The sequence below is a fragment of the Mytilus edulis genome, chromosome 1 (assembly GCF_963676685.1).
Source record: "Mytilus edulis chromosome 1, xbMytEdul2.2, whole genome shotgun sequence".
NCBI lineage: Eukaryota > Metazoa > Mollusca > Bivalvia > Mytilida > Mytilidae > Mytilus > Mytilus edulis.
In genome coordinates this window covers 22,778,231-22,790,557 of record NC_092344.1, presented here as the reverse complement: position 1 = coordinate 22,790,557, position 12,327 = coordinate 22,778,231, and the positions used below count along the sequence as shown (strand labels likewise).

General features: G+C 33.0%; 1 protein-coding gene across 3 annotated transcripts; it reads left to right on the top strand.

The window, feature by feature from the left end:
- The first annotated feature begins 1,432 nt into the window (after positions 1-1,432).
- Positions 1,433-8,326, top strand: LOC139527779 (uncharacterized). 3 transcript variants are annotated; one of them, XM_071323464.1, is made up of 2 exons: positions 1,433-1,523; positions 6,857-8,326. In XM_071323464.1, exon 2 carries the CDS (start codon positions 6,857-6,859, stop codon positions 7,991-7,993), a length of 1,137 nt encoding a protein of 378 aa, XP_071179565.1. In that variant the 5' UTR covers positions 1,433-1,523; the 3' UTR covers positions 7,994-8,326. The 3 variants fall into 3 exon arrangements, with proteins under 3 accessions (XP_071179565.1, XP_071179556.1, XP_071179572.1); XM_071323455.1 differs by lacking the exon at positions 1,433-1,523 and adding an exon at positions 5,890-6,180; XM_071323471.1 differs by lacking the exon at positions 1,433-1,523 and adding an exon at positions 6,292-6,454.
- The last annotated feature ends 4,001 nt before the right edge of the window (positions 8,327-12,327 follow it).

Below are 12,327 nucleotides of genomic sequence, written 5' to 3'. Positions count from 1 at the left end.
ATAAATTACATACGGTTTCACCACGTGTTCAAAAATTTAAAATGCACAGACAAAATGTTGAACGTATTTACTACCGGTTACAACACGTGAACCTCTGAAAAAGAAAAACAGGCAAGACGGAAAGAAAATTTTCAAAAAGTCCTCAACAGGAAAGAACGAGAAAAATATTTTCTAAGCTGACAATGAACTTACAACAGACATCTTTAGAACAGTGGTATACTACTGTTGTCTTTTTTATCAAGCTGTTTTTAAAAGCAATATGGGAGAACATCATTCCTGTTTGACAGAAGACACAGTTATATGAAAAGAAGCGTCACTGGCATAGTAACAAAGACAATTGAGCTTAACATGACAAAAAACAGAAAAGCATACCGACTTTTTACAGACAGAAATATTTTGAAAAGATCAACTTTCAGTAATAAGATTTTTCAGTACTACTGAACGGCACAGAATGTCCGCAATAGACAACAGTCAGCTATCTAACTTCCATTTTATCTGCTTTAAAGGGAAATTCTCAATATAACTTGACAAACAAGATAACTTACGAAGAACCACACAAGATAAGATCCCTATGTGCATATTACCAGGATATTGAGACCATCCTGAAAAAGAAAATTTTGAAAGGGCACCGGACAGACAGAAGATTTAACAAAAGTTGTAATGTAATGACACCTGAGTTGTAAAGAAAGAGAGGATGACGGAATAAACAAAGTGTCGCCGATCCGCAGAATCATAGATAAAAGAGAGAGGTTTCACATTGGGAAAACTAGAGAAAACAGCGGTTAAACAGACGTTGAGTTATGACAACTTTTCCCTGTCCTATGCATCACGAGGCAAATAAGTGAAATAACTCATCAAAGATAACAGTGGTGTTTTGAGAAAAAAGGTACGATCTTTTCCATTATACTGATTCTTAATCTATGGATAGGAAAATAGTGAAAGAAGTCATAGCAGTTGATGGATTTTTTGAAAATGATGGCATCTTTTTGTTGTTGTTGAAAAAATGGACTTAATGACAATAATATTTTAACAGATATGAATGGTAATTCTCTTTTGGGAGATAATAAAATTGTATAACATCATTTAATATGGAGGTAATCCTTATATAATTTTGCGAAGTTTAATAAGTCATAACTTTACACCGAATTGACACCTCTGCTATCATATCTTTTCTTTAAAGTTTTTTTTTCCTCTTGATTAACGATTAAATCATTGTAGAAGTTTTGTATATAATATCCGTGCAATGTTTATCAAGTTCAAAAACATTGATTCCCTAGGTTTGATATGAAATTATTGAATAACTGTCTTTTGTTATAAATCTCTAGTAGACCCTCTCCCGGTGCTTTAGTAGATAAATCTGTTACGATTTGTATAATTATTGAATTGTTAGGATTTTACTGACTTCACTTCTATTTAATCAAATGATGAAAAGATTTAAAAGTCGGTTTACGACCACATATGTAGTATTTATCTAAATTTAGTATTACTTGAACGACAGTGGGGTTAGAAAGCATGTTGAAACGGTGAGTGTTTAAGTTGTAAATCTGTATAGAAATTGTCATTTTATTGAACTTTCCTGCAATTTTGATCAATGTGATTTAAATTTTTGTTTCATTTTTTTTAAGCACATCAAAATTTGAGGAGTTTTGAACAATAGTTTTCTTTTTTGACTTCCAATAATATTGCGTTTATTACCCTGATGGTTCAAATATAGATAGTTGGTGCACTGAAATGGGTTTTTTTTCAAAACTTCCACAACTCCTGCTTGAAGAAGAGATCGAACGTTTAGCGCTTTCTCAATATTAAAGTAGCGTTACAGTCAAATTCATAAAGATATGTCAAGTACCCTGACTTTGAAAGATGGCATGAATAATAAATAACTAAACAGAATATTATATCATTCCAAGGCATTCGCACTTATGATGGGCGGTAATAATCGAAGAATGTCATAATTTTCTTTATAGATTTCACAAACTTTTATTCTCTCAAATTAATCGATCAATTTTGTGAATTAAGGAAATTAAAAAGAAAAATGTTGCCATTTCACGCGTAATGTGTACCGCTGATACTAGTACATTTGTAATTCACATTATCTTGTGAATTAAGGAAATTAAGAAAGAAAATGTTTCCGTTTCACGCGTAATGTGTGCCGCTGAAACTAGTATATTTGTAATTAACACCATCTTGTGAATTAAGGAAATTAAAAAAAAAATGTCATTTCACGCGTTATGTGTGCCGCTGATACTAGTTTATTTGTAATTAACACCATCTTGTGAATTAAGGAAATTAAAAAAAAATGTCATTTCACGCGTAATGTGTGCCGCTGATTCTAGTATATATTTGAAATTAACACCATCTTGTGATTTAAGGAAAATTAATTAAAAAGGAAAATGTTTCCGTTTCACGCGTAATGTGTGCCGCTGATATACTAGTTTATTTGAAATTAACACCATCTTGTGAATTAAGGAAATTAAAAAAAAAAAGTTTCCGTTTCACTCGTAATGTGCGCCGCTGATACTAGTATATATGAAATTAACACCAATTAATGTATTAAAGGTTCAAGTCTAATATCCACGGTGTCTTCCCGATTGTCCCACTTTTTGAAATTACAGGTAAAAAGGTAATGAAATTTTGTGGGACAATTGGGAATATGTTTGTGGGACAATTGGGAAGTTTAAATGTGGGACAATTGGGAACTGTTTTTATAATGATTAATTTGTTTTTATAGCGTGTTGCAGTTAATCAAAGGTTACTAATCAATGTAACTTGTAAAATATGAACAAAATAAGAACAAATAATAATATTTACATAGTTTATTTTGCTCATAGTAGGTACAATTGAAGTATCATATATTATAATATGAAGTCTTTTAAAAAATTTCATTTTTTTTTGGTCTAAGATGCATAAATTTTTTTTAATTATTTTTTATTGGCTTTGAACTAGCAGTCAGTACTGCGAGTACTCTCAGATCTGTACTTAGTGTCTTTGTTGTGGTGATGTCCCAAGCCAGGAGCCTGTAAGTCAGTGGTTGTCGTTTGTTGCCGTGTAACATATTTGTTTTTCGTTCATTAATTTGTACATGAATTATGCCATTAGTTTTCTCGTTTTACATTAGTCATTGTGGGGCCTTTTGTAGCTATGTGGTATGGGATTTGCTCATTGTTGAAGGCCGTATGCTGACCTATAGTTGTTAATTTCTGTGTCAATTGGTCTCTTTGGGAGAGTTGTCTCATTGACAATCATACCACATCTTTCATATATTAACACCTACTTCTAGTTTTTTTTTGAAGTTAGATCTATTCAGATTGGTCCACTCTATCTTTATTGACAATATGAAAAAAAAATAAAGTTTAATTGTGAAACTGTGATTTTTTTTATGATAATAGCCCAAAAATGGATAAAATTTGATGAAAACTGAGAAAATCATCAGAATTGAGTACTTTCAAATGACTGTAGCAAAAATAAGTGCACCACCATATGATTTTCGTCACCAATTAATTTTCTAGAGTCATATATAAACCCAAAAATCAGGTTCAGAAAAAAAGTTTAATTCAAGACCTTTAAAGATCTATTTCATAAATCAGAAATATTATATTTTTTTAATCAAAAGTGTATCAATCTAATGAGGGATTTAAGGTAGATAGGGTGTCTTCCTCCATCTTGGATATGGAAATACCAGAGAACAAGGTCTAGATCTTTAATAGAATGTGCAAATTTTTAGAGGATAAAATTGAGAATGGAAATGGGGAATGTGTCAAAGAGATAACAACCCGACCATAGAAAAAAACACAACAGCAGAAGGTCACCAACAGGTCTTCAATGTAGTGAGAAATTCCCGCACCCGGAGGCGTCCTTCAGCTGGCCCCTAAACAAATATATACTAGTTCAGTGATAATGAACGCCATACTAATTCCAAAATAGTACACAAGAAACTAAAATTAAAATAATACAAAACTAACAAAGGCCAGAGGCTCCTGACTTGGGACAGGCGCAAAAATGCGGCGGGGTTAAACATGTTTGTGAGATCTCAACTCAACTCAAAGGAGTATAGGTAATTCATGTGTGAGAACTTTCATTTCAATATGATCATATTTATGGTTGTATTTTACAAAAAACAGAAAACTTATGTTTGATTAATTTTTTTCCAATTTTGCCACAAAAGGGGAGGCACCTCAAATGTAAGGGCAGATAATTCAGATTAAGGTACTTTTACAATAGAATGTGTTAGGAATTTACCTATTTTATAATGTAGCAAGAAAACGGGTTCGGTGACCCCATGTTTTCTTTTTCTTAACTGAAAGCATACTATAAAAACTATCTTCTCATATGTTATCTCAAAATTATATGGTGTAGTTTACGCTTTATTGCAGAAAATTGGGTTTTCCATGCATAATCTAAATTCTATGTATTATAATTTAGACACCCCATCTACCTTAAAAAAACATTTTTTTATACTTTTATAAAAATTAATATTAAATGTGCAATAATTAATTCTTGTTTATTTAGCAAAACAAACAACAGTTACCTTGTTTATCTAAGAACATTTTACTACATAAAATAATGTGGGACAATCAGAACTTTTCATGTGGGACAATCAGAACTCTAAAATTTTAAAAAGTGGGACAATCGGGAATAAACCATATCCACATACCTTTAATTGCTTTTAATTGCTTTTAACGACATTTCATAACAATTAAGCTTTATAAATCGTCTCCTATTTAAATTCTAAAGTAAATTAAAGTACACAGTTTAAATATTTGTGACAGACTGAATAAATTGTCCATTTTCATTTCGTTTAATTTGTTTGTCTCACTTTTGTTAAAGAATTGATTTTTGTCTCGCTTGCGACGAATTCATGCGAATATTTGCTTGTTTAACGGACACCACAGTCTATAATTTAATTGGTCGAATATATTTGGTCGGTATTAATTTCTCTATCTTTGACACTAAACTCTTCATGAACTCTTGACTATGATGTTCAAGCTGAACAGTTCGCGATACTAGTATAGTGTTACGCTTGTGTTTCCGCGGCATGTAGCCTCTCGTACTACATGGTAATGTGTCTGAGAATTATATCACGTTAGTAACGATAGTTATTTTGGAAGGATGAAAATATAAGCATGTCCACTCTTAAATATGCATAGATTATTTTAATACATTTTAGAGCCTGTATGTGCGCTAACGCGACGTTGAGCAGTCACCGATACTATTAGTTGAGTTGTTCGCTTCAGATCAATAATTTTTGAAAGTCCAGTAGTTTGAATAGTATATGTTGGTGGTAGAAATCCTCCCCTTATTCTCCCGGCTTGAGTCGGCGAACTGTTAGCATAAACAGGGAAATTTTAATATCACAATATACCATTTAATCATTGGCCTATCAGAAGGACCCTGTGGCAGTTGAGCATAACAATATCGAAATAATTACAATAAATTAAATTGTTTTATTAAGTTTGATAAGTAAATGGCATGGTCCATTATCAAAAGAAAAACATTCGAAAAAAACACAATCAAATCGAACCATTACCCAAATAAACATTGACATCTCAATTTCGCGTCAAAATATTAAAGTGGTTTGAAGTAGATTGAATTTGTTAAAGATTTAAATCAATTTGCACAGTGAAAAAAATAATAATATACTTCTTAAAATTTAAATTACATGCAAGATTTGTGAATAGCTGCTTTTTATCTTAACAATGATACAATCCTCTTGACACAATGTTGCCTTATTCTGTTGTCCTTTTATAAACAGTTTACGGGCTATCAGTTCGCGATATAAATAATCTATAACTTGTTCTTCTACGCTAAGTATCACTTCATTGCATTTGAACTGTATCTGCTTTGTTAACTGATCAGTCTTTTAATAACAAGTCATAGGTTAGAAATTCAATATTCGAACAAATCGTCCAAGTGGGGAATTATAATCGAACTTTACCTTTATTTGGACACTGGGGTTCTTGTTTCAGGACCATGGCAACGCAAGCCAATCGGAAGTGAAGACTGCAATTCAATTCAATGTGTATTAACTGCAAATCCATGTGAAATTAATAACAGATTTAATAAAACTGGATTATAAATATGCAGATTAACCGTTATGGGATTAACACATAAGTTATTCAATGTTTCGTGAAGTAAAGAAGTATTGTTGATTTTTTAAAGGATTGAATATTTAACTCATAGGAGGTTAGTTTTCTGTATTGTTTATTGTATATTTCACTAAATGCATGTAATTTGTTCATTGATTACATAAAAACAACATTATTTATGACGACACTGTTTTAAGAAAACCGCAAACAGTTAAAGATCTTACAACTACCCCACGGGACAACCGAAGTCTCCATACATTACAGAAGTAATTTCAATACTGTTGTTAACCTTAATTGAAATATTATGACATGTAAAGAAACTGAAAGAGACTTGAAATTTGAAAGTACGACAGAAACACGGTATAACTAAGGTAGAGTGCAATTTCTTTCGTAGAGTTCGAGCTACTGAGAAAGGAAGTAGTCAGCGTTGAAACCAAATTGTCAGGTTAAAATTTGAAGATTTTGCTGAAATAATTCTTATAGTATCGCCTTACAAAAAATCCTTTCAACTTTGACGTGAATCAGTCGTTCTACCTTTTTTCGTGTCACAATATTTTTATCATTATCTTATTTAAGGATATGTTCCGTCTACTCTGGAAATTAAACTCCCAAAAAAGAAAGATAACATATGAAACTACTGCACATACGATGAATGTCATACATGTTTTCATATTATAATACACCTTTCATAGACATTTGGTAAATAAAACATGCCTTCAGAGTTTTATAAGGGTTTCTTGGAAATTCTGTTCCATTATTTCATTATTTTTTAGATGAGTGCAATGTCAAGTCAAGTACAAATATCGCCGCCATCGGCGACAAGGAGATTGGTTAAAACCGCTCTTCACCAGGCCGTGCTAGACTGTAGACTTCATCAGGTCCGGTTACTGGTAGCTAAACATAATTCAAACATGGACAGTAAAGACTTAAATGGGAGGACTCCATTAATGTTGGCATGTATGGTGGATGAAGAATACGGGTATAGAATGGCAAAGATTTTAATACAAGCTGGAGCATTTCTGAACTTACGGGACGTATATGGCCGAACGGCTTTGAGCTATGCCTGTATGAACGGTCGTCACTTGATAGTGCAGTGTTTAATTAGAGAAGATGTAATAGACATCAACGAGGGAGACAACGACGGTGATACACCTCTACATCATGCTACAGCAAGCAAAAATCCTAAAGTTGTCCAAGCTCTTACGGACTGCTTTGTCAAATTTGGATTAGATATTGATACACGCAACAATCTTGGCTATACGGCTTTGTTGTTAGCTTGTAAAAATGGACATTATGCGTCTGCGTATCAATTACTGGTAAAGGGCAGGGCTTGTCCGACACTTAGAGACAACGAAGTATACTTAAATGCTTCAGATTGGGTTCAAAAGAGTGCAGAAATAAATAGAGGCTTTGAGCATAGACGGTATCCCGTCTCTGCGAGTGCTCCAACTTTATCGGCTTTGTCTTTTTCTAGAGAATCTACAATGTATTCCCAGCCCCTGGTTCCTCCTTGCCAGCACGTGAAGCATCTTGCTTTACCCATGTCGTCACCTGTCCGATTTGGGCACACGTTCATGGCATCATTGAATGACCGATTGTCAGATGAAGCATTTATTCAAGGTAGAGATGCTCGTCGAATGCTCATGCGCGAAATAGAAGATTACGAAATGGTGCATCGACCACACTCTCTCAGATCTCATCGCGCAAAACGACTGCATCCTTCAACGGCAAAATTGTTGGCGCTAAATAAAAGAAGCAAGTCCTTGGTTGTCCCAGACATGACGACATTATTCAAAATATATTGCGATCAGTATCAGCCAGATTGGCGAAAAGAGAAAAGTAAGAAATTTCCATCATCTTTTACTGTCAGTTCTAGTACTTCAACAGAATTACCAACAATTGAAACATAACAATAACCATGGTAACAGGTGACAACAACTTAAGTACAACTTTAAAGCGACAATAGTCATTTTCAACATACACGTAAAGAATACACCCAGATTGATTTTGTTTCTTTGTGTATAAAGTGACCTGTATGTTTAGATGGAAATGTCCTGGGTCAATCACTGCTTATAATGAAGAACACGATACAAAACATTTGCTTTTTACAGCGAATATAAAATTACGATTGTTTTCGTATGACATATGCTACATTTAAATCAATGTTATCTGTGTATACATTTCTATTTTGCATTTTATTTGTTGCAATTGTTTTCTATATTGATAAATTAATCACAAAAGGCTTTGTTTAGTCGTGATTACAGTTTAAATACATTTGCATACTGTTTTCAACTTTTTGGTGCTAAAGAGACACGCTTAAATTCCTCATTATCTTGAAATTTAAATCTTGATAGAAGATTTCAGATATTTTTGACTGGAAATAAGCTTTTATTGCATTATTTAAAAGGAATTCACTTGATAAAATTCAGTCAAGATTAAACCAAAACAACGACACTCGTCACTTGGAAGCTGCTTTTCTAAATTATGCTGACATCAACAGCAAAACATTAATTGCAAAGATACTTATCAAAGCATAAATTCAAAGGTCTGCTGTAATACCAATTTCACTAAAGGAAAAAAAACCAGCAAGATATAATTTGGCACTGGAAGTTTCGCAAACCAATCTATCATAAGACTATATATAAAGACAACAAACCAATCTATCATAAGACTATATATAAAGACAACAAACCAATCTATCATAAGACTATATATAAAGACAACAAACCAATCTATCATAAGACTATATATAAAGACAACAAACCAATCTATCATAAGACTATATATAAAGACACCAATCTATCATAAGACTATATATAAAGACACCAATCTATCATAAGACTATATATAAAGACACCAATCTATCATAAGACTATATATATAAAGACAACAATCTATCATAAGACTATATATAAAGACAACAATTGACCTGTTTCCTCTCTTAGGGAACAGACAAATTAAAACATGTGATGGAGTTGAACTAGGTTTTTTTCTCGCCTGCGACTTTCACCTCAGAAAGCAAGATTTAAGGATTACAATTAGTAGGAGGATGCAATATTTTCTATTTGTATACAGAGAGAAAACCACATAAAGGCTTCGTACCGTGTATACATTCCTTCTGTCATATGTCTATTGTTTTGACCTCATTTACATTCTTTAGCGACTGATTAAAGAATATGTCGTTTTTTATCATATGAAGTTCTTTCTTACTAGTATTTAATTGATAGGATAACTATATTTGGGATATGGATTCAAAGTTTACATTTCTGTCAGACAGGGTTCACATGATCTCAACCTCAGTTCATGGATAAGTGAGCAAGGTTAAAGTTACGTGATTATGCCCCTTTCTCGAATCCTATAAGTAGTAGGTCAACTATATTTGAGGCATGAAATGATTGTAAGGGGAACATGCCTGTTTGGCATCTTTCATCTGAACTTGACATCTTTTTCATGGTTTATAGGTCAATATTAAGTTTTCCCAGTTTAATATGTTTATTAGATACTTTGAGTAATAGGTCAATATAAAAAAGAAGATGTGGTATGATTGCCAGTGAGACAACTGTCCACAAGAGACCAAAATGACACAGACATTAAAAACTATAGGTCAACCATATTTGATGCATGGAATGATTGTAAGGTGTACATGTCTGTCATACATTAAATGCCCTTGACCTCATATTCATGGTCAATTTGTCAATATAAAGCTTTCAGGTTTTGGTTTGTTTCTCGTATACTATAAGCAATAGGCCAATTCTATATGCATAGTGTAGAGAACGATTGTAAATGGTGTACATGTCCGTGTGGTATGGTTTATCTGACCTTGTCCCCATTATCATGGATAATTGATGATGTTGAGTTTAGTCCAACTGTATCTTCAATACTATCACCCATTAATCAATTATAGTCCGTAAAGCAGGCGATACTTTTGTAATGTATAGATCTCTGTTTGGTTCAGAAAAAAAACCCAGCTAGTTTAGGACAAAAACAGTAAGAACAACAAAAGCACAATAGGTAAAACTGTGCTAATATGAAAAAGAAGATGTGGTATGATTTCCAATGATACAACTGTCCACAAGAGACCAAAATGACACAGACATTAACAACTATAGGTCACCGTACGGCCTTCAACAATGAGCAAAGCCCATATCGCACAGTCAGCTATAAAAGGCCCCGATATGACAATGTAAAACAATTCAAACGAGAAAACTAAAAAAATGCACGAAAAACAAATAACTAACACATACACAAACGACAACCACTGAATTACAGGCTCCTGACTTCGGACAGGCACATACATAAATAATGTGGCGGAGTTAAACATGTTAATGGGATCCCAACCCTCCCCTAACCTGGGACAGTGGTATAACAGTACAACATAAGAACGAACTATAAAAATCAGTTGAAAAATGCTTAGCTCATCAGATGGACAAAAATACAAATGGAAGAATGTTAGGTACTCAAAGCAAGCTTAAAAATTTACGTCAGCAACTGCTGATATTACATCCTTCAATCTAGTAGCATACAATATTACAGTATTTGATTCTAACGGAATAAATGGTAAAGAATAAGGAGTAATTAAAATAGCATTGTTTATACCAATTTCAAAGTTTTTTAAACAGAGTTATAACACATATCCAAAGGAAGTTCAAAATGTCGTTATGACATAATGTTTAATTATTTCTGAAATAAAATCACTCATCATAAGTTTCATAAAAGCTGATCCATAAAAAAGAATAATAGATAATTGTTAACACGTTATTCTTATCCAGTTCATAAATATTTAATTGTTCTTCTACTTTCACGCTACTTTCTTTGTATTGTAATAGGCGACATCAACTTAGATACAATTGTACTTAATTTGATTTAAAATCCAATTTGTCTATATTGAATTTTTTTCTTATCTTGGCCGTTTTCAAATCGAATATGGTCTCCTACTGGCATACGTTTAGGGGGATTTTTTTAGTTGAATGTTTACAATTTCTTTTCAAATCTTGAATGTTATATACAGCTGATTATTTTAATCATTGTTATGTTTATGGATTAAATATATAGATTGTTTTAAGATGTTTTCGTTTTCGTTTTACAAAAAAACATAATCCGCTAAAGTTATTATAGAAAGTTGGCAGAAAATCGATCCTAATAAGAACTTGGTTTTCGAAATCTTTTGGTAAAAAAGAGTACGTGTTGTTTAAAACTTATATCAATATGAATTGAAACAATGACACGGAGGCTGCAACTTATACAATTTACAATAAAAAAAAGAAATAAATAATTTATTTAGGCGCAAGACCTGTAACTCTTCGTGTAATAATGTGTTTATATTACTGCATATACGGTTTCACAATACTTAGGGCGAGAAGTTTTGCGACCAGAAATCTATCCCACTATATCCTCATTTTTAAGTGACATTCCAAATTTATCGCCCCTACTCCCAATCGACCCTTTACCAGGACTAACCTTTTGTAGTTACTGAGTGATAATGTTTTTCTCCTACTGAAATATTATCAAATACGTGCCACTGGACAACAATAACCTATCGATATAAAGACTTAACAAAAACTTTATCTGTATGCTGTTATTTCACTCGAAAAATCTGTATTTATAATAAAGTGTATGTGATATGGCTTTTTCAATATCACACACCGTATCAAACTTCGAGCAGAACTCTTGGGACTATATCGCTGTCTTAGGTTAATGTGTGTGTAGTGTTGAAAAATAAGAGAACGGAAACGAAAAATTTAGCAATTTTTCCATTTGTCAAAGGGCATTACTCTAAAATGGTAAAAGTGACGTCACCAAAATTCAAACCGGGTCTGTATTTAGTGGTAACAAGCATTGTGTATAAGTTTCATACCAATTGGTTGAGGCAATATAAAGTAGAGAACGGAAACAAACTGTGCATGGGACGTATGTTGGACAAGGGTAAAACTTAATGCCCCCTCCGCTACGGCGGGGGCATAAAAACGCGTTACCCTAACAAAATCAAGTCAGCAGGGTCAATAGGTATCCTCAAACCAAATATGTACAAGGATGGATATAAAAAATACCTGTATACGTGGGGTGCTATTTAACCAAAAAAGACATAAACATAAAAGCAACCAGATGCTCCGCAGGGCGCAGCTTTATACGACCGCAGAGGTTGAACCCTGAACGGTTGGGGCAAGTATGGACACAACATTCAAGCTGGATTCAGCTCTAAATTTGGATTGTGATTAAATAGTTGACACAGCATAGGTTTCTGACA